At 42.5% G+C, this 23484-nt stretch overlaps 1 protein-coding gene across 1 annotated transcript; it reads right to left on the reverse strand.

Annotated features, from left to right (window-relative positions):
• Positions 1-20205: 20205 nt before the first annotated feature.
• LOC308418204 (olfactory receptor 13A1-like) lies at positions 20206-21162 on the reverse strand (the record flags this gene model as incomplete). The annotated part of the gene is made up of 1 exon (XM_080913581.1): positions 20206-21162. The coding sequence occupies exon 1, from the start codon at positions 21142-21144 to the stop codon at positions 20206-20208; it is 939 nt and encodes a 312-aa protein (XP_080769707.1). The 5' UTR covers positions 21145-21162.
• Positions 21163-23484: the final 2322 nt, after the last annotated feature.

Below are 23484 nucleotides of genomic sequence, written 5' to 3' on the forward strand. Positions count from 1 at the left end.
TTCCCCTATGATAGGGCATCAAACCTCCACAGGACCAAGGGCCCCCTCTTACTGATGCCAGTTAAGGCCATCCTCGGTTACACCTGTGGTTGGAGCCATAGGTCCTTCAATGTGTAAGTTTTGGTTAGTAGTTTAGTACCTGGCAGCTCTGGGGGGGGGGTGGGTGTTCTGGTTGATTGATATTGTTGTTTTTCCTATGGGGTTGCAATCCCCTTGAGCTCCTTCAGTTCTTCCCCTAACTCCTCCATTGGGGTCCCTGTGTTCAGTTCAGTGGTTGGCTGAGAGCATCCGCATTTGCATTGGTCAGGCTCTGGCAGAGCTTGTCAGGAGACCAGTATTCCAGGCTCCCGTCAGAAGGTGTTTCTTAGCATCAACAACAGTGACTGGGTTTGGTGGCTGCAGATGGGATGGATTCCCAGGTGGAGCAGTCTCTGGATGGCCTTTCCTTCAGTCTTTGCTCTACTCTTAGCCTCCCTATTTTCTTTAGACAGAAATAATTCTGGGTTAAAAAATTTCAGATGGGTGGGTGGCTCCATCCCTCAACCGAGGCTGTGCCTATTCACTGGATATCTATAGGTTTTTTTCTCTTCTATGTTGGGTATTTTAGCTAATGTCATCCCTGTTGGATCCTGGGAACCTCTTGCTTCCCTAGCATCTGGGAATTTCTAGTAGCTAGCCCCTGTCCCCATTCCCCACTGCTACACATTTCCTTTCAATTTCCTGACCCTCTGTACGTCTCCCTTATCTCCTCCCACACCTGATCATGTCCCCCATTTTTCCCCCCTCTCTTCTCATTCTCCCAAATCTCTCCTTCCTTCTTTTAAGTAGGATTGAAACATCTACCCTTTGGTCTTCCTTCTTGAGCTTTACATGGTCTGTGAGTTGTATCATGGATATTCCAAGGTTCTGGGCAGATATCTACTCATCAGTGAGTGCATTCTTTAAAGTCTTCAAATCCCAGGCCTTGCAAACAGATCTGCATAAGTCAATGAAAGTTGACACTGCATCACATGTGTGCCCACAAGCATGTATGGCCAAAATAATTAAAATAAATAAAAACGAAACCAGATTTCCATCTGTAGAAACAAGATTGGTATCTTTTACCCTGTGCAAAAAAATCAAAACAGACCACAGATGTTCATATATAACCTGAAACTTTTTTTTTGACTTTACTGTAAAACATCCACTATTTATTAGCAGGATTTTCCCTCCTAAAAACACAAACATGAGAACTGAGCACCTGCGGATAGGGAGACACCAGGACAGAAGCTGTGGAGATTTCTGTGTACCCCATGTCCCGGCTTCCTCATTCACTCTGTGGCTCCAACACTACTTCTGACAAGAAAAGGAATCATTAAGATTCCCAAGCACGGGAAGGTCACAACAACCTTAAGGCTAATGATGCTAACGGCCATACTCCAGTCTGTAACGCTAGCATATCAAAACCCACTGTCAAACAGTTGCTCCCACTGACCCTTGTCCTGACCAGCTAACCTCCAGCCTGGCTTCTGCAAACTACAGAGCACAAGGGCTAACACACCCACATGCAGTGTCTGTGTTCAGGTATAAAGGTTGGTTCAGAACAGCCCATGTCACTGTAGTGCTTAAACCTCTGTAGTGTCTACTGTGGTCACACCCTTCGACAGCCTCGTCAAAGGTGATACAATCCATGAGCTAGTATGGGCAACTGCTCTCCATCCAATATGGACACCAGTGCAGTCAAGGCCAAAATCTTGACATCAGTAACGACACGGTCGACTAAAGTATATTCATATGAAACAGGAATCCATTTCTTCGTTAAGTAGAGCTTTCCAAAGGGATCAGGCACATCCTGAGAAAGCATCTTGGGATGGCACTGGAGGATCCTGGCTTTCAGATTCTGGAGGGGAAGCTGGCACACCAAGAACTGGTGAATTGCTCGCTCTATCTGTGGCCCGAAGATGTGGTTTAGTTTGGGGTCTATCACTTGAGAAATGATCCTGTCCACTTCTGCTTCTAACATGCTCGACTGAACCATGTTCTGCCTCAGCCCATTTCGAAGCTGGTCTTGTTCATTGCAGGATTCCATTCCTGTTTGTCCAGATGTGTTGACACAAAATTATCCACCTTCTGCCTCAGGTTCTGGTAAGATGGCTTAGTGTCCACGTCGGCCAGGCAGTCCGGGCGGAAGCTGTCAAACAGGCCATAGTTTTTGAGCTGCTCCACTATGAGAACTGGTTTGGTTTGGTTGAGCTGCGGGTGTCCTGGAGGCAGCAAAGTGGAGAAGTGTGGTTGACCTAGCCGTCACCCCCCCCACACCCGCCCCCCTCGCCCCCGCCCCCCACGCCCCCCTCCCCACACTCTCTGCCGTGGAGATGCCCCACGCCCAGCCCTACTGCTGCTCCTCCAGTAATGGAGGCAGTGGCGACGTTGGAGGAGGACCTGAAATTTCTAATTGCTAGAAAGCATAGATTAAAAATATCTTAATATATAAAAGTAGGAAAGGCTTTTTGTAAGTGCTCACCAACAGCACAAGTTGCTTATTGTATACAAGGGAAACAATTTACCAGAATGAAGAGATAGCCTACAGAATGGCTCCAGAAACAAAAACAAAAAACAAACAAACAAAATAAAACCCAAAAACAAAAAACCAAACCAAACCGAACCGAACCGAACCAAACCAAACCAAACCAAACCAAACCAAACCAAACCAAACCAAACCAAACCAAAACAAAACAAAACAAAACAAAACCAAACCACCACCAACAAAACTTTGCAAACTGCATATCAGGGAATTAATTAAAGAACAGCAAATATTTTTAAAAAATCAAGTAAAAAATTTTTTGGTGTGTTCTTGGATTTATTTTGCAATATATATATATATATATATATATATATATATATATATATATATATATATATATATATATAGAGAGAGAGAGAGAGAGAACTTTTGCATTCATGTTCACCAGAGATAATGGCCTATTATTTTGTTTTTATTAGGTCTTCGGTTTTAGCATCAAGATAATACTAGTTTGGTAAAAAGAATTTGCAAGTATTCCCTTCTATTTTATTTTATTAAATAACTTGAAGAGTATTTTGTTAGTTCTTCTTTGCAGAACTGATAGAATTGTGTATTAAACTGATCTTGCCCAGGGCCATTTTCATTGGGAGATTTTATTTATTTATTTATTTATTTATTTAATTTTTTATTGGACATTTCTTGCATTTACATTTTACATGTTATTCCCTTCCCCCAATTTTATCCCCCCCCATTGCCTCCATGAGGGTGTTTTCTCTTCCACCTACCCTCTCCCACCTCAGCACATTGGCATTCCCCTACACTGAGAAAACGAGCCTTTGCTGGACCAAATCATTGGGAGATTTTAAATTAGTGTCTCTATCTCATTGGATGACTTGGGTCTGTTTAAAGTATCTGTTTTACCTTTAGCTAACTTTCATAGGCTATATATTTTGGTTGGTTTTATGTGTGGACCCCAGGCTCCACCATTTTCAGCTTTGAATGTAGAGTCACATCAGAGCCCTTGTAGGGAATTTTACACCTTCAACCTCAGACTTGGACATCTTATTTATCTTGTTATGAAGCTTCCAGTTTCTTGTAATGAGAGCTGCTAGTTTCTCCAGCTGTATAGCACATACACAGTTATTGTGGATATACTTAGTCCCTTGTCATGTAAGCCAATCTAATGCATTGTTTTTATATCTATTAATTATCTGTAACTACCTGTTAACTTTGTATCTATTTACCATTCTGTTATATGCCATCTGGCAGTCTATCTCTGTAGAGAACTCTGGCTGACATACAAATTGTTACAGCTATAGTAGTTATGCAGCTTTCCTTCTCCCTTTTAATTGAAAATGTATTCTTTTCTCACATAATAATACATATTGATAACAGTTTCCCCTCCCTACCTCTTTTTCCCTCTGGACCCACTCTCACTGTAACCCTCATTAGGAAAGTCTTCCTTTATTTTGATAAAAATTTTACTAATTATTTTATTTGTTTACATTTTAAATGTTGTTACTCTTCCTGGTCTGCCCCCCAACAACCTTCAGCCCATCCTCTTCCACTATGCCTCTAAGAGAGTGCTCCCCCCACCCCTCTAGCACCCCTGTTTTCTGGTGCATCAAGTCTCTATAGGACCAAAGGCCTCCCCTCCCACTGATGCCAGATAAGGCAGTCCTCTGCTACATATGTATCAGGAACCATGGACAGACCCATGTATACCGTTTGGTTGGTGGTCTAAGTCCCTGGGAGCTCTGAGGGGGGTCTTGTTAGTTGATAATTGTTGTTCTTACTGTGGGGTTGCAATCCCCTTCAGCACCTTCAGTCCTTCCCCCTGAGCCTCTCAGGAGACAGATATACCAGGCTCCTGTACGCAAGTACATCTTGGCATCAGCAATAGTGTGTTTGGTGTCTGCAGGTAGGATGGATTACATGGTAGGGCAGTTTCTGGATGACCTTTCCTTCAGTCTCTGTTCCATTTTTGTCCCTGTGGTTCCTTTAGACAGGAATAGTTCTGGGTTAAAATTTTTGAGATGGGCAGGTGGTACATTTACGCAATGGAGTACTACTCAGCTATTGAAAACAATGACCTCATAAAATTCTTAGGCAAATGGATGGAATTAGAAAATATTATCCTGAGTCAAGTAACCCAGTCACAAAAGAACACACATGGTATGTACTCACTGACAAGTGGATATCCTCCCAAAAGCACAGAATATTCATGAACAACTCACAGACCATATGAAGCTCAAAAAGAAGAAAAAACAAAGTATAAGTGCCTCAGTCCTATTTAGATTGGGGAACAAAATAATTACGGGAGGCAGAGGAAGAGAAGGATCTACAAGGGTGAGAGCATGGGGAGGAAAAAGGGGTACAGGATTGGGTGTGGGAGAAGACAGGGAAGAAGTACAGAGGGTCAGGAAATTGAAAGGAAATGTGTAGCAGTGGGGAATTGAGATCTGGGGAGGTAGCCACTAGAAAGCCCCAGATGCCAGGAAAGCAAGAGGTTCCTTTTTTTTTTTTTTCTCAGCCATTGTAATTGGTGTAAGGTGGAATCTCAGGGTCATTTTGATTTGCATTTCCCTGGTGATTAAGGATGCTGAACATTGCTTTAGGTGTTTCTCAGCCATTTGAGATTCCTCAGTTGAGAATTCTATGTTTATCTGTGTACCCCATTTTTAAATTGGGTTATTTAGTTTTCTGGAGTCCAACTTCTTGAGTTCTTTGTATATTTTGGACATTAGCCCTCTCTCAGATTTAGGGTTGGTAAAGGTCTTTTTTCAATCTGTAGGTTGCTGTTTTTTCCTATTGACGGTGTCTTTTGTCTTTACAGAAGCTCTTCAGTCTCATGAGGTCCTATTTATTAATTGTTGATCTTAGAGCCTGGCCCTTTGGTGTTCTGTTAGAAAATATTTCCCTTTGTCATTGCATTAAGGCTATTTTCCACTTTCTCTTCTATTAGATTTAGCATATCTGGTTTTATGTGGAGATCCTTAATCCACTTGGACTTGAGCTTTGTACAAGGAGATAAAAATGAATCAGTTTGTGTTCTTCTACATATATATTGCCAGTTCTACAAGTACCATTTGTTTAAAATGCTTTCTTTTTTCTACTGTGTAGTTTTGGCTTTCTTGTCAAAGATCATGTGACCATAAATTAGGTGTGTGGGTTTATTTCTGGATCTTTAGTTCCATTCTGTCGATCTACCTGTTTGTCTCAGTACTAATAATATCATGTGGTTTTTGTCACTAGTGCTCTGTAATACAACTTGACTCAGGAATGGGAATTCCCCCAGGAGTTCTTTAATTGTTTTGAATGTTTTTACTTTGCTAGGCTTTTTGTTTTTCCATATGAAGGTGAGAATTGCTCTGTCTATCTCTGTGAAGAATAGAGTTGGAGTTTTGATGGGGATTGCATTGAATCTGTAGATTGCTTTTGGTTAGATGGCATTTTTACTATGTTACTACTACAGATTCATGAGCATGGGAGATCTTTCCATCTTCTGAGGTCTTCTTAGATTTCCTTCTTCAGAGTCTTGAATTTCATGTTATGCAGATATTTCCCTTGCTTGGTTAGAGTTATATTAAGATATTTTTTATTATTTGCAGCTATTATGATGGCTATCATTTCTTTAATTTCTTTCTCATCCTCTTTTTGCTTTGTGTAGAGAATGGCTACTGATTGGTTTGAATTAATTTTATATCCATTCATGTTCCTGAAGTTGTTATCAGCTGTAGGTTCTCTGGTAGAATTTTTAGGGTTGCTTACATATACTTTCATGTCATCTACAAATAGTGATACCTTGACTTTTTCCTTTTCAACTTGTTTCCCTTTGACCTCTTTTTGTTGTCTAATTGTTCAAGCTAGAACTTTGAGTACTGTATTGAATAAATAGGGAGAGAGTGGGCAGTCTTGTCTTATCAATGGTCTGAAGTTTTCTTTTCTGTTGAATCTTTGTGTGGTTTAGGTATCAGAATATCTATGGATTCATAGAATGAATTGGGTAGTATTCCTTTTTTTCTATTTTGTTGAAGATATTTTCTAGCCCTCTGAATTGGGAATCTTCACTCTCTTCTATTCCTATCATTATAATTGTCTTTTCATTGTCACTGAATTTCCTGGATATTTTAGGTTAGGCACTTTTTGCACTTTCTACTTTGTTTGGCTAGAGAAGTTTTCTCCTGTTTTTAAATTGTCCTTTTTATTTCTTTCCCACTTCTGGTACAGAAACCATGCTAAAGAACACAGAGGTACTTTGGAGGACTCCTGCCTGCAACCCCCAAACCAATGAGATACAAAGCAACCAACGAAAGCAGCCGGGAGTCTGTGATCTAGGATGCTGGAGCCCACATTTAGACTACAGACAAGTGGAAGGAAGAAGAAGGGGACTCACCTCTGAAGAGCACCATGGGAAGAGCATCGTATCTAGGTGTCAACAGCTGGACAAAGGCTGAATTAGACACATGACCAACTAGATGCATGACCACTTAGCTCACCACAGATTATGTAATGTCTTTATAAGGAAAAGTAGAATCTCCGTATTAAAGATCTCAACCAAGCTGGAGCAGCCATCTGCTGAAGGGTATTAACATCGGGGCTCGATTCAGTGTTTGTAGTAGTGGTGTGGACATTGACTACAGAAGGAAAGGTAAGTGTAGAATCTCACACACTAGTGTCCAGTCTAGTGTTTTTTTTTTTTTTTTTTTTTTTTTTTTTTTTTGTGGCTTATCTACTCACTTTGGGGAGCTACCTCACACTGGCATGCAGGGCTTATCCATCATCTGAAATGCAGGGTTTCTGTGGGGTATTTTGCATGCACGACAAGATGAGAATGGTCCTTCACAGAATGCAAAATGATGAATTGATGTTTAGCCAAGTCCTGCACAATTTAGCTAGCAAAATTTTGATGTTGCTCATTCCTGCCTCTTCAAGCGATAATATTTTTTGGAGTGAAAAAAAAGTCGACGAATATGTTTACAACAGCTCACCCATATATACATTGAGGCTGTTATACTCTTCTGGGACTATAACATTGATGGTTCATCTGTGTTTCAAAGAGCATGGCTGAATCTATGTATGGGAAGGAGTATGTGAAATCTGGGTATCAGGGAGTATGTGAAAAGCTTCAAGAAGCTTCACAAACAGTTCCATGTTGTAGCAAGTGACCCAGATCTCAGCAAGGTTGCTTCTCCATCTTACAGGAGCTGAGCTTCAACCAAGAAGAAGGTTGCTAAGGGGCTTCACCATGCTCATGTCCTGCAATGTCTATAGCTGCAGCCCAGGCCTGGTCTGGAGCCTTGGTGAAAACACAACACTGTCGAAAGGCCACTTATAGCTACAACTGTGTATTATCACCCAGTCCTCATTATTTGGCTCTTTATTCTGACATTCTAAGTCCAGGGAATCCTTTATTTAGGTGTTTCCCAGTCACTCCAGCCCAACTTCTAGCTGACAGGGCATGACCTGCTCCAGAGGGACTGGGATTGCGTTGGCACTTAAATGGGCGTAAAGGTCATTTTCTGTCTTCAAACAGGCTAATGGGCAGACCTTGGTGGCAGTATCTTACTATACTTCCTGTGGGTGTTGTGGCAAAACAGAGGGAACATCAAGTCCTGTCTGCCCATGGATACCCATCATGTATTCTTTTAGAACTATTGTTTCATTTCCAAAGTAGTGTATTGTGGATGCTGAGTGAGGAGTCAGGTTTAAACATTAGCTTAAAAATAGCATGTGAATAAACTCATAACATAAGCTAGACATTCTGCTGCTCTGTGATGGAGTACAAACAAACCCACACCACCATCACCCTATTAAATGCCTGATCTTTTGAGAACACAGCGATCTGTGGTGCTGGCCTTCTATGCTGAGGCTCAAACACTGGGGCACTCTTATGGTGAGACGTGGGCTTGGGAGTTTTATTTTAGCCAAGAGTGTTTCAGGGCGGAGGGCAAGGTCCACCAACCGTGGTGTCGCAATGGCCTCTGAAGTTGTCTCTCAAAGTGTCTCAACCAAGATATATTATGTTCTGCTTCTGTATTAATTAAGTCTGTGTCTTCATGAGACCAGGGCCAGACATTCATCCCGAGAGTCCTCATGATGGGAACTGAAGGAATCAGCTCTCAGGAACAATTAAAGTGATTTAAGGCTTCAGGACTTAACCTCCTCTTAGAGATGTGTGGCAGAGGTGGGCAGGGTATCCTCACACTGTGAGTGGAAACCGGCCTTCACTCTTCAGAGCCTTTGTTCACACTTTCCGAGGTCACTGGGTTAAACACCCTCTGCAGAGGGTGTCATCACGTGTCAGTAGGGTTTACCTTGATGCTGTTGTCTCAGCCTCTGTCCCTGTGGACACGTCATCTGAAATGGACACACGTGGAAAAAGTGTTTACCCGAGTTTTTGTACTCTGATTGCGTTTCCCCTACATTTAGCGTATTGTTCACATGCTTGTGTGTCTTCACTCCATTCTTTTTGCTACACTTGACACCCTAAAGCAAGTTTGCAGAGCTCATTGACGAGTTTTATTCAGGTAGCTTATTTCTCCCTATCCAGATTTTTGTTTTAATCAAATTTACTTAGCTTTAAATATTCTTCTTTTATGAAGATTTCTCAGCAAAATAAGAAACATCACAGCTCTTCCTCATCCCCATAAAGGACACTTATAAAAACTAGGAGCTTCTGTGATTCATGGTGGTGAAACTAAATATTCACCCTGCTCCCTCTAAAATGTCCAACTAGCAATTCTTCCTCTCAGCATGTGCTAGAAACTCGCATCACTACCCGAGGCTGAAAAGATGTGGAGGAGAGGCTGGGGAGTAAGGAAAGGAAAGAGTCTGTTTTTGATCTATGCACAACATGACTCATGACTTTGTGATTCCATTACAGAATGTCTCTTAAAAGAAGCAAATGAGGGCTGGAGAGATGACCCTGAGGGTAAAAACCCTTTTTCATCTTGTAGAGGACAAGGGACCAGTTCCAGGCATGAGTTCAACTCAAAACCACCTGTGACTCCAGTTCCATTGAGTCTGATACCAGCTTCTAGTGCCTGCTGGCTCATGCTTGTATGTGATGTGCATATATGTATGCTCAGGTACTCACATATAAAATAAAATAAATAGAAATTTAAAAAGAAGCAAATGGGTTCATCAGTCCTAAAGAATGGAAAACAAATGTGTAAAAACAAATACTTTAATATCTTCATACTTGTGAAGAATAATTGAAGATTCATATACTAAACTATACTCAATAGAGTATAACAGGAAATGCTTCGATACTCCTTTTACAGCTGTTCATCAAGACTGAGAAACATTGCTTAAAGAAATTGCAAAGACCGGAATAGTGGAGACATGGTCTGTTCATGTATGTGGAAACTCAATATACTCCAGTGTTAATTCCCACACAATAATTTATAGTCCAATGTACTTTCCATCCAAATCCAGCAACAAGTCTAGAAATTGACAGGCAGATACTCTAAATGCATGTGACACAGGAACAGGTAGATAAGAGGGTAAGGGATGGCTGGATGGTGGATAAGTGAATAACACATAGCTGGATGGTGGATAAGTGAATAATAGATACCTGGTTGGTGGGTGCGTCAAATAATGTGTGGGTCTTTAGTTGTATGAATAATAGTAGATGAAACCCACCTGCTCCATCCTTGGGGTTTCTTTTGTGGAAGTGACATATGTGTGGCCTCCTAAGAAAAGGTCCATGCCATAGACACTTCTTGACATTCATAGCAAAGAGCAGGGGCTCTGTCGAAGTGAGCATCCTGCTCTGGCTGGGCAACCCTAGAATCCATAGGGATGAGTGACAGGTTCTGCTACATTTACTTTTCTTGGAAGGCATCTACCTACTTTCACAAAAGCCAGTTATAATGCACTGAAAACTGGCTAAATCATTTACTTAGAGTCTTTTTATGAACCAAATAATAGGAAATACACGACTTGTGTATAAATGAACAACTAGTCATATAAAGCAAGATGTTTCTTATATGCAGTAATGGGATTTGCACAACAGAAAATTAATTAAATGTTCCTGAAATGCGAATATGGAGGTGGGCTAGCGTCAGGTGACTGACAAACCTATGAATGTGACCTGATGGATCCCTGGAGCAGTACGCTGAGATGGCATATAACCTCAGTGACCTTCCCATGAGTCTTATCCACCATCAACTGTGAGGAAATGCTGGACCATCTGCAAATACTAGTCTGGAAATGTGTCACCTTCCTGACAGACAAGAAAGGATGAAAGAAAGTGAGAGACATAATGGCGAAGGGCCGAGAAGAGAGAGAAGGGTCCTCATTGGAAAATGTGGTAAATCTTAAATAGACTCTGTACCCAGTGACTAAATGGCATTACATGGCCACTCTCTCCCAGGCTCCTGGGGGGACACAGCGGGCGGGGGAAATAATTCATTATTCTTCAGCTCCTCTCGACAGATAGCATTCTTTTATGCTATTTTTGCAGGCTATGTGAATACTTTTGGCAGCTCAGACTGGAAGGAACATTGTACAAAGGTGGAGACGAAAGAAAAAGAAAGGTGAAATGTTGTCATTGTTGTGAAAGGTCTTACATTTGTATATAGGTTTAATTAAAAAAATACTGTGGAGAGCTCTTGGTGCCTGCTTATAGAAATTTGGCAAGTACTTGTCACTGGGCTCAGGGAAGTAGGCTCAGATAGGAATATTCCCATTTGGGCCAATACAAAGCTCAAGGTAAACTTAGCCTAGGAATGTGTGGCATTCCTTTTATCTTGGTCATCCTGACAAGCCCCTAGAAACAGTGACTAGGGGGGCTTTGTTTATTACCTTGTTTGATTATTTTGGCTTTGATCTAAGAATTGACTGTATCTCTAGAATGGTATAAAAGCTGACTAAAAATTAAACCTGCTTCAGCCACAGCACTGGGGGGAATCATGTTGCAATGTTGTCCAATTGTCTTTTTCTTTTCAATCCTCACTCCCTCCTTTGAGGCCCTGTTGACAGACTGAGCTGGCTTGGTCAATATATATTGCCCCTAATTTTAAATTTAAAACAATACATTTCCAGCACAGAGAACATAAGTTGCACCTTCACTCTGTTTCTCCATTAGCATTTTGTGATGTGAAGGCATTTGCTATCCTGAAATTTGTTCCTTGAGGAATAAGAGAAACCATGCCAGTGAGGAGTAGGTCCATTTAAGAACATAGGACCACTACATTTCAGGAATCTGGACTCTCCCAGCTCCAGCCTGAAGGAGAACACAGAGCCACCCAGCTTCTGAGGGTCTGGGGCATGTGAAACTGCAGCCTGTCTGCCCAGACTCTTGTCAGGAAATCCTGTAGGAATCAGCTCTCTACTCACCTCTGTTGAGATGATCTTTCCCCACCCATGATACATGTTACCAAAGACAAACAGATTTCCTCATGAATGGACTCTCATAGTTAGAGAAAAACTGACATCCTTTCCTGGTGAACGAGAACCTGTGAGTAAGTACCATGACCACGAGCCCTCCCTTGCTGTAATTCTACCTGCCTGAGACTTGGAGGCAAACAACTGAGCAGGTACTGGGCTGGCAACTGGCTTCTGGCCACAGACAGCAGGAACACAGAAAAACACCTGTCACCTATCTGTCCTGGGAATAATCTTCTGAATAATCTCCACTGTGGTCTTGGCTGTCAGGTACAAGGACACATGACCCAGTGCTTGGGAAAGACCTCCCATGGGGCATAGGTTTTCTTGGGTTGCATCACACAGCAAAGGCTGTCCAGATATGAGTCAATACTCCTTGATGTTGGTAGGTAACTGTGGCTGGACTTTTTGGCTACTTTATTGGGTTCACCTTTCTCCACCCCAAACCCTTCCAACCCCCAAAACTAGATCAATAGGTAGATAAGAAACATTTATTTACTTATTAACTCATTTATTTATTTCATTGGAGATCTTCTGTATATAGGTTTCAGATGTTATCCCCTTTCCCCCAATTCCATCCCCCTCCCCCTCCCACTGCCTCCATGAAGGTGCTCCCTCTCCCAACCACCTTCTCCCACCTCAGTGCCTTGGCATTCCCTTCACTGGGAAAACAAACCTTCTCTGAACCAAGGCCTCTCCTTCCATTTATGCCAGAGAATGCTATCCTCTGCTGCATATGCACCTGGAGCCATGGGTCTCTTTATGTGAACTTATTGGTTGGTGTTTTAGTCCCTGGGAGCTGTGGTGGGTTTCGTTAGTTTATCATTTTGTTCTTCCCGTGGGGTTGTAGACCCTTTCAGCTCCTTCGGTCCATTCTCTAGATCCTTCATTGGAGTCTCCATGTTCATCTGATGGTTAGCTACAAGAATCCTCCTCTGCATCAGTATGGCTCTGGTAGAGTCTCTGAGGAGGCATCTATATCAGGTTCCTGTCATTAAGCACTATTTGGCGTCAGCAATAGTGCTTGGGTTTAGTGGCAGCATATGGGATGGATCCCCGGGTGAGGAAGTCTCTGGATGATCTTTTCTCTAATCCCTGCTCCTCTATTTGTCCCTTTATTTCCTCCCAGGAGTGTTTTGTTCTCCCTTCTAAAAAGGTCTAAGGCATCCACTATCTGGCCTTCTTTCTTTTTGAGCTTCATAATTTCTGAGAATTGTTTCAGAGCTTTTGGGGCTGGCATTTGTTTATTAGTGAGGACATACCATCAGTGTTCTGTTGTGACTGGGTTACCTCACTCAGGATGACAGCTTCCAGTTCCATCCATTTGCATAGGGATTTTATGAAGTCATTGTTTTTAATAGCTGAGTAGTACTCCATTGTATAAATGTACCACACTTTCTGTATCCATTCCTCTGTTGAAGGACATCTGGGTTTTTTCCAGCTTATGGCTATTATAAATAAGGCTGCTTTGAACTTGGTGGAACATGTGCCCTTGTTAGATGTTGGAGCTTCTTTTGGGTATATGCCCAGAAGTGGTATAGCTGGGTCCTCAGGTAGTACTATGTCCAATTTTCTGAGGAACCTCTAGATTAATTTCCAGAGTAATTGTACCAGTTTACAATCCTACCAACAGTGGAGGAGTGCTCCTCTTTCTCCACATCCTTGCCAGCATCTGCTGTCACCTGAGCTTTTGATCTTAGCCATTGTCTGGTGTGAGGTGGAATTTCAGGGTTCTTTTGATTTGGATTTTCCTGGTGACTAGGGATATTGAACATTTCTTTAGGTGCTTCTTGGCCATTCCATATTTCTCAGTTGAGAATTCTTTGTTTAGCTCTGTACCCCATTTTTAATAGGATTATTTGATTCTCTAGAGTCAAATTTCTTGAGTTCTTTTGTATATATTGGATACTAGACCTTTGCAAGATGTAGGATTGGTAAAGCTCTTTTCCCAATCTGTTGGTTGCTGTTTTGTCCTTTTGACAGCGTTCTTTGCCTTATGGAAACTTTGCAATTTCATGAGGTCCCATTTGTTGATTCTTGAGCTTGGAGCATAAGCCATTGGTGTTCTTTTCAGGAAAATTTCCCCTGTGCCTATGTGTTCTAAGCTCTTCCCCACTTTCTCTTCTATTAGTTAGATGAGATTTGTTAAATGGTAAAGGGGGCATAGATCTCTTTAAACTAATTCCTAATGATCAGGGGTGTTGAGTTCCTTGGGGCAAGTCCAATCTTTATTGTCTAAATATCTCCAACCAGCAATCCAGCAAACAGCAAACCAAAATTCAGCAACCCAGCAAATAACAAAAGCAGCAGGAGGAACCAGCAGCAGGAGGAACCATCAGCAGGAGGAACCAGCAGCAGGAGGAACCAGCAGCAGGAGGAACCAGCAGCAGGAGGAACCAGCAGCAGGAGGAACCAGCAGCAGGAGAAACCAGCAGCAGGAGGAACCAGCAGCAGGAGGAACCAGCAGCAGGAGGAACCAGCAGCAGGAGGAACCAGCAGCAGGAGGAACCAGCAACAGGAGGAACCAGCAGCAGGAGGAACCAGCAGCAGCAGAGGAAGGAGCAGCTGCTACAGCCTATTGGGGCTCTGGCATTTTTACAACCCTCTCAAGAATGGTCCAGAATTCCAAACTCGAACTATCTTCAGCTGGCAGAAGCACACCTCTGCAAGAGCACGAGACAAATCAGTTAGCTGCTGTGGACAATTCAAAAGCACCATTTCTCACATCTGGGATTAAAACAGAAACCTAAACAAGTGATTTTTTAAAGAAACCAAAATGCTTACTACAGATATCTCTGAACTGTGAACATCAAGACAGAAGCCTTTCAGACTGAATTGTGTAGTGAGACCCTGAGGAACCTCAGACCCAGCTGGCTTCTCTTTCAGCATCTGGGTGTCTGTAGCATATTGAAAACTGCCACTTGGGAATTCAACTAGAAAATTTCCTAGTTTCATAGGGCCATGGGGAGTGTGTTTCCTAAAAGCAAGCATTTCATCTTCAAACAGAAGTTTTTCTTAGCATGTCTTGTTCTATGCAGAGCAGTTGTAGGTTAGCTGCAGGAGCACTTAAGATAATATTCCAGAATAGTCTCTGCTTATTAAGTATTAAAATCAGTGGGGTGGAGAACCTTGGGAACCTAAAATGTTAAGATGTAAAAGTTCACCAAGAAAGAAGAAAAGAACAAAACCGTCTTTGGGATAAGCAGCTAAACCAGAAAGAGTTCATCCTTTGTCCTGCTTCCTATAATCCTAGGCAGAGTTCCTTCCTCCCACCTTCTATGGGCAGAGGGGAGCCAAGGTTGTCAAAGGGACAAACTATTATTTGTAATTCTTAATACAATATATATGCTAGAAAAATTGTCATATTGAAGTTTAAGGAAATTATGATAAGAAGAAAGTCTGTATATAATTAGTACAGGATGTAATTATGGGAGGGGGAGGGACAGGATTTTGCTTTGTGATATATGCTGGCTTTGAACTAGTGTGTGTGTGTGTGTGTGTGTGTGTGTGTGTGTGTGTGTGCGTTATAAATGTATTTCTAGAGTTTGGGACATTTAAGATCATGAGTGTCTTCTGTGTCAGAAAAATATGGATGCATATCTGCAAATACTTCTGATGTCTACAGAGGAAGTCACAGGTTTGCTTTCTCACAATCTATCTATCTATCTATCTATCTATCTATCTATCTATCTATCTATCCATCTATCTATCATCTATCTATCTATCTATCTATCTATCTATCTAGATTTCTGTCTACTAGCTACTGGATGTCCAGCCCCAAGCCTGCATCCATACAGATAAGTTCATACTTGTGACTTTTCCTTTTCCAGTGTTTGGGAATTGAAGCATTCCTGGCCCCAATGGAGTTTATGTGCCTTATTCACAAATACAGAAAGATTCAGTGGACACATATTGGTCATGATTCAGGAGTGGTTGGAGCCAGATCCCTGATACATGATCTAGAAGATGTTTAGAGAGAACCTCTCAGCAGCAGCTCCTGTCTCTAGTCTGTCTGTCACCATAAAAGTGACACAGTTACTCTGACTATCTGTGGATCTGTCTATCTCATCCTCTTCTCTTTAGGGGCAGCATGCAATGAACTCACCTTAGTTCCCCAAGCAGGAAGAATGACCCTATACTGCATCTGTCTCTTGTCTTTCTCAGCACTCTAAAGAGACTGTATAGGCAGCAATCTTCTCATGACCCCTCTGGAAAATAGGTATCCAGGAGAGTTGAGATAGTATCAAGGGGATTTTCAAGGCCATATGGCACTGTGGTTCACTTCTCAGACCCCCGAATCTTGATACAGGGAGTTTGCCAATTGCTGCTGGCCTCAAAGACATGGAAATAGAGTGGCATTTGGTAGTGCCTTAGCTACCATTGCAAGAGAAAATATGGGCTTTTTCTCTTTTTAGATCTGCAAAAAGTACTGTATAATTAAATTTTTCCAGGCAAGATTTGGGACATACTTTTACTAAGGTGTACTAAAGTTTATCTGGTTTTCATTTTAATTTTTATTGTCTCATATATTATGTTTCTACTGCAGTTTCCCCTTTCTCCTAACATCCCAGTTCCTATCCTCTATTCACTCTTCCTTTATTTTCCTTCAGAAAAGAGCAGGCTTCCAAGGGATACCAACCAAATACGGCATATCAAGTTGCAATAAGACTAGGTACCTCCCTTCATATTAAAGCCAGGTAAGGTAACACAGAAGAAAGAAAAGGGTTCCAAAAGCAGGCAAAAGAGTCAGAGACAGCCCCTGCTCCCACTGTTAGGACTCCTACAAGAAGACCAAGTTACACAAATGGAACATTCGTGTAAAGAGCCTAGGTCAGACTGATGCAGGCTCCCTGGTTGTGGGTTCAGTTTCTGTGAGCCCCTATGAGCCAAGGTTATTGATTTTGTGGGGTTTTTTGTTGTGTCCTTGACCCTTCTGATTCCTACAATCCTTCCTTTCCCTCTTCTGCAGGATTCCCTGAGCTCCATCTGTTGTGTGGCTGAGGATATTTTCATCTCCCTCCTCTGATGACAATTATATCAGGCTCCTGTCTACAAGTAAAGTTGGCACAGAAATTGTGAGAGTGGCCAACCAATGACTGGATTAGCTTTAGAACCATGCCACAGAAAGAGCCCACCCTTGATACTGCCTGGAGGGAGGGAGGCTGGATATCCTAGAGACCCAGGATAGAACCAAACATGATTGGTAAAAGAAGTCAATGAAATGTTTCCTAATGATACCTTGGCTTTTTTTAAAACTGGCAACTGGATCTGGACACGAGGTGTTCAGGACGCTGTATACATACCATAGGCATTGGCCAGTGACAGTCTTCTTGAAATTTAGGGCAGCCTGGACAAACAAACAGTGTCTAGAGGGCCTTGTGGTTGGGAAGGTAAAAACACACAGAGTGAAGGTTTATCCCAGGAAGTGGTTGCATATGCCTGCCGGTTGTGACAGGACCTTTATCATATTGACATTGATTTTCTGGTTGGTAAATGGGAGCAGAACCAGCATAACACAATCTTGCTACATCTCTCTTCCTACAAGACCCTAGCAGGAGAGTGATCTGAGCATCACAGTGTTGTAAGAACTTCACCAACATGCACCTAATACCTTAAATCTCTGGGAATGAGCTCTAGTATAGAATAGCACTTTCACTAGAAGTCTGAATCTCATTTTCATCCTGGCTTTGGCTAAGAGCACTTTGTCACACTGTGTACCTGCTGGTGAGGCCATGGTGGATAGTACAATAGGCTTAACCTTGTCCCAACTGTGGACTCATGGCTCATATCCAGGGAAAAGCTCAGTATTCACTGCACTGATTGCCCAAGTCAGGTTACGGGCTGTGCTCATTGCTAGTACACTTCTCTAGTTGGCAGTGGCATCTTGTCTGCTCTAGGTGGCCCCATGTGGTTCAAGCACATGTTGGAGTGGCATATGACTATTGGTGTTTAGTGTTTCAGAGCCAGCCTGGGATCCTTGTTTGTTTCTTTGGGAAGCTCTTCTGAGTCTGGATTGAGGACTAGCTTCCTTGCTGTGGCCCAGAATCCGAGTCATCTGAGATACTCTGACAGCTAGCAAACCTTGACCCAAGGGGGTCCAATCTAATTTCTTGGGTTTGGCCTGTGTCCTAGGTGCCTTGCCCTGGTCTGATGGCTCAGGGAGAGTGAAGCTCCTGGAATAGAGGTGCAGGACTTTTTGCTGTCACATGGATGACGAGCTGCATCGTCAGAGTGAACACAGAGTCTGTCTCTGGAGAGTCTGTCATTGGCTTCAGGATCTGAATGCTATAGTCTACATTCTGGGTCAATAGTTGCATCAAAGCAGAGGCCTTACTGTCCTCTCACACTCTCCACATCCCTTTTCTGATCTTATTTTCATTCCTAGCATCACCACATGTCAGCTTGCTGAAGTGTGGCCAACTCTGACTCAATGAAAAGTCAGGTCCTTGATGCATACAAAATTTTCTCAAAGACTTGACACATACTATCAAACCCACATTCAAAAGCTATTTTCTTATGTTCCTAGCTTGCTCTTTTATTCAACTTGTGATTCAAGAGAGTAGAAACTAAAGAAAATGTCCAGAATGCCTTTTAGTTATGTAGATGAAGAGCCGCATTGTCTTGGAGATCACGCTTGGATTTGTCCGTTGAGTCTGTCATCTGCAGAAGGACCTGCATGTTATTCTCCAGACTCTAAAGCCAGAAAGCAGGTATCAAAGCTAAGCCTTCAGACTGCCTGGCAAACTGCACAGCCTCACTTCAGGTTGTATTCTTTTAGCACCTCTTCTGTTCCCTTCACAACAGAAGCTAACCTGTCAGCTGGTGAGAGTGTTTCCAGAAAGGATTTACCAAAAGGGAGGATTAGTGTCCATATGAGCAGTGGCACCCCCAGGACTGGGGACTGGGGACTGGAAAGCATGGGCTAAAGGGAAAAGGAGAAAGCCGGCTGAGTACAGATGTTTCTCTTTTATAGGTTCTAGGCAGCCATGATGGGAGGAAACTTCTCCACCACATATTCACTATCTCATTATAGGACAAAACAATAAGCCTGTCCACGGACTGAGTCCTCTGAAGCCACAAGACAGAATAAATGTTTTAAAAGGTATTTTGGTCACAAGGATGAATCGAAAGGTACTGCAACATACCTAATTTACATCACATGCACAGGCGTGGTGCAGCCTTCTTTAGGAAGAAGAAAGGAAGTTGATAAGAACGTGTTTAGTCTGAAAAGGATGCAGCATCTTTTCAGCAGCAGTTGTTGCAGATGCTGCCCTTTCTCCACTGCATTGAAGTCCCACCAGTGTTGCAGTGGCCACATTTGACCTTCCCATCCTTCCTCCTTTTCCTCCTTGATGTTTTTGGAGTGTTTTAAGAAGTTTAGCCAGGAGTAATAAGTTAATGCGAAATGAAGTTTTTTTCCCCCTTACTGGCTTAGATTTGTTTTGTGTTTTTGAGTTTTATTTGGAAAAGAGAGAAGAGATTTTGGATGAGTAGGCTAGTAGGTAGGTAGTACCGGGAAGTTACGGGAGGAGAAAGAATGTGATTACAATAGGTTGTGTGAAAGAAGAGTTTCAGCCCCAGCGTTTTTGTCTGTGTATGGTACTTGTCACAGAGAGTGTGACAAGGCTTCCCATTCACCCTCTGTGTGCAGTCATTCATCTAGTTTCCCAAAAGCTTTTTGTTGGAAATAATGAATCTTTCCTATGAATTTGGTTGTCATTATTGTCATAAGTAAGCTGTGTGACATATGTAACTTCAGTTTTGAAATGTAAACTTTACCTCTGTTCCATAAATGACCTTTTCCTCCATGTTAGTTTTGACTTCCACACCTCAGTAGGGAGCTGTGAAATGGAGAAGCCAAGCCACTGAACTTTGTCCTTTCTGAGACACTGTGGCCATGCTGGCCCCTCAACCTTCCTTGTGAGATTTAGATTCTAAGTCCCAGTTCTTAAACAAGGCCCTGTGATACTTGCAGGAAGCAACTGGATGAAAGAGATTTATTCTGTGACACTCACCACTGTCACCCACTGAAATCTTCCAGTCCAAAACATGGAATCTCTATTTAGATAAACTTTAATTACATTTGAAATGGTTTGTACTTATCAGGAAATAAAGCTTGAGTGTTTTGTTTACATTGCCACTAAGAATTTTGTGGGTTTTGAGGTTACAGTGAGGGAAACTGTCCAGTTCTTGCATCATACAAAGGTTTTCTAAAACAGTGATAGCACCTTGCTCCATGAGGCTGTTTTCAGGAAGGCCTATTTAGGACTTGCCCAGGCCAAGAGAACTGCATATCTGCACATCTCCGCTTAATGTGAGAAAGAGGGCAATATTCTGCCCAGGGCGAGCTTGACATCCTTGTTCCTCAGTGTGTAGATGAGAGGGTTGAGGGTTGGGCTGAGGACTGAATACAGCACTGAGGAAACTTTGCTTCTTTCTGGGCTGTAGCTGGAAGCAGGGCTGATATAGGCACAGAACACAGATGAATAGTACACAGAGACCACGATGAGGTGGGATGAGCAGGTAGAAAAGGCCTTCCTCTTGCCCTCAGCAGAACGCATGCGCAGGATGCTGGCAATGATGTAGCCATAAGATAACAGGGTTAGCACAAAATTGATGCCTCCATAAAAGGCATCTGCCACAAGAGTCATAATGCTGTTCACATATGTGGGGCTACAGGAGAGCAGGAGGAGTGGGGGGATCTCACAGAAGAAGTGGGTGATGACGTTGGGACCACAGAAAGACAGTCGTGCCATTAGACCAGTGTGCACAGATGCATTCACAGCACAGATGGTCCACACACTCATGGCCAGAACAGCACACAGCTGTGGACTCATCCTAGAGCTGTAGTGCAGGGGAAAGCAAATGGCCACATAACGGTCATAGGCCATGACTGTGAGCAGCAGCAGCTCAGAGGATGCAGACCACACAAGGAAAAAGAGCTGGGCCATACATCCTCTGAAGGAGATGGTGTTTTCCTCAGACACTAATCCAACCAGGGCCTTGGGAATCACAGAGGAGGTGCACACAATATCCATGGTGGCCAGGTTGCACAGGAAAAAGTACATGGGGCTGTGGAGCCCAGTGCTGGAGGTGACCAAAGCAATGATCACAATGTTTCCCATTAGAGCCATTGTGTAGAGGGACAGGAAGCAGCCTATGAGGAATAATCTTAGACCAGGGTGCTCTGAGAACCCTTGCAGGACAAACTCTGTCACTACTGTCTGGTTGAGAGACAGCATCGCCATGGAGAGCGAGAGTACTAGGTCCACTGCTGTGTCTGTCAGGTTCTGAGAAAATATCACCATTTATCACTTCAAAGTCTGCTTCCAAACTGTCTGCTGTCAGGAAGGGAAGGAGTTAATATATTTCTTTCATGACACCCTCTTGTATTTTTTTGTCTGTACCACACCATTGGCAAACCACATGTATTTCATTTACCTTTGATTTCCTACCTAGAAATCAAGAGTGACATCTGTGCCTGCCTCGTCTTGAACGTGTGGAAAGCGTTCAAGTTCAGTGAATGGAAGCAATCCTCATTCAGGATCTGCTTTTGCTTTCTTTCCCTGTCACCACTAAACCATGCTTTGCAACACAGCTGTCCCCCTCACCCCCACAGCAGGACACTGAGATGACTTTTGTATGCTCCTTCACACCTGGCTTCCTAGCCTCTGAGTCACTTTGTCTCTTCTGATCTCTTGAGAGGATGCTCTATGTGTAATCTCAACTTGATAATGGCATCCCATGGCCAAGTAGCCAAGAATTTCCTGAATTTTACTTGTTATCTGTGGCTTCTCCTGTACTTGAAACTGTCTTGACTCTAATCTACTTTAAATCTGTCACCCAAGTGAATGTTTTTTGAAACCCAGTCCAATAATTCTGAGGTCACTGTGGAGAGGAAGAAGAGGAGATGACATACAATGTTTCACATATGGGAAGAAGAACATTAGATAAGAATGATGAAGGGAGGTGGAAGTTGGGAGGAAGGCTAGAGTAAGGAACATGTGAAGAGATAAGCAACACTAAAAGTTTCCTGAAAAATCAGAATTCTGTGAGCTACAGCAACATCCTTCTTGGTAATATGTGACCATTGATGCAGTAGTGCACACATGTTATATACTAACCAACTAATTTTTCATCCATCCATCCTTCCTTCCTTCCTTCCTTCTTTCTTTCTTTCTTTCTTTCTTTCTTTCTTTCTTTCTTTCTTTCTTTCTTTCTTTCTCTTTAACTAAATTTAAGGCCCACCTTCTTAGCTAGAGCCCAAATGAAGGAAGTCTTGTTAACAAGGCAAAGCACTGTGACTAGATGTATCATAGCCCTCACTGTCTTTCTACTAAATGACCACAGCATTAGAACAACTCTTCATAATTTATTGTGATACCCATAGGTCAGTCCATCATTTAACTCTCATCAGAGAACCCTCTTCTTGCAGCAGAGGACAATTAACATGAAGGTCTATCATTGGCCAGTGTACACAGAGAAAGGAAGCATAGCATGCTCAGACTTAAATGGGAGGTTTAGATCACAACCCTTTCCTCAAAATGTAGAAGTCTTTATGGAGGATGTGAGGGAAATATGATTGTAAGAGCCTGAGGTAGAGGACATCAAACAAAGGATGTCTGGAAACAATGAGGAAGATGCACATATGAATTCACAGAGATTTCACAGCATACAAAAGATCTCTGCAAGACATAAAACAAACAAACAAAACAACAAACAAAAAACCAGCACCAGGAGGGGCTAGGCTCAACTTTTGGTGGCAAAAGTAGAGTCAGTTAGTTTACTGATGTGATCTCTCTTTATAGATTACACTCCAAAATAGACTCTATACTTAAAGATTAGTTGACTAACCTCCTGTAGCTAGGCAGGACCCTCAGTGGAGGGATTAAGACACTAACCCACTCACAAAACTTTCAATCCCAAAATTTATTCTGTCTAATAACAGTGCAGAAATAATGGAGCAGAAACCAAAGCACTGGCCAATCAATAACTGGCCCAACTTGAGACCCATTCCATTGGCAAGCACCAATCCTGACACTATTAATGATATTGTCTTATGCTTGTAGACAGGAGCCATAATACATGTCCTCTGAGAGACTCTTCTTTGCAGCTGACTGAAACAGATGTAGATCCCCACAGCCAAACATTGGACAGAGGTTGGGGACTCTTAAGAAAAAGTTGGGGGAAGTATTAAAAGCCCAAAAGAGATAGGATATTCACAGGAAGAGAACAGAATCAATTTTCCTGGACTCTTGACTCAGAGACTGAGCCACCAACTGAAGAGAAGAAGCAGAAGGGACCAAGGCCCCTGGCACCTAGGGCTCCCTTGTCTGGCCACAGTGGCAGAGGATGCACCTAACCTTGCAGGTTTTTTCATGTGCCATAGTATGAGGGAATACCCAGGAAGGAACCAACCCACTCAGAGGGAAGGGGAGAAGAAATGGAGGGAGGGACTCTATGAAGGGAGAACTGTGAAAGGAACAGTGCTTGGGATGTAAATTAAAATGGGTAGGTGGCCCACAGAGATTGGACTCGGTGTGTTTTAAAGGAGAAAATTAAGAAAAACATTGAGTGAATAAGGTGGT

The sequence above is a fragment of the Micromys minutus genome, assembly GCF_963924665.1.
Source record: "Micromys minutus genome assembly, chromosome: 2".
Taxonomy (NCBI): domain Eukaryota; kingdom Metazoa; phylum Chordata; class Mammalia; order Rodentia; family Muridae; genus Micromys; species Micromys minutus.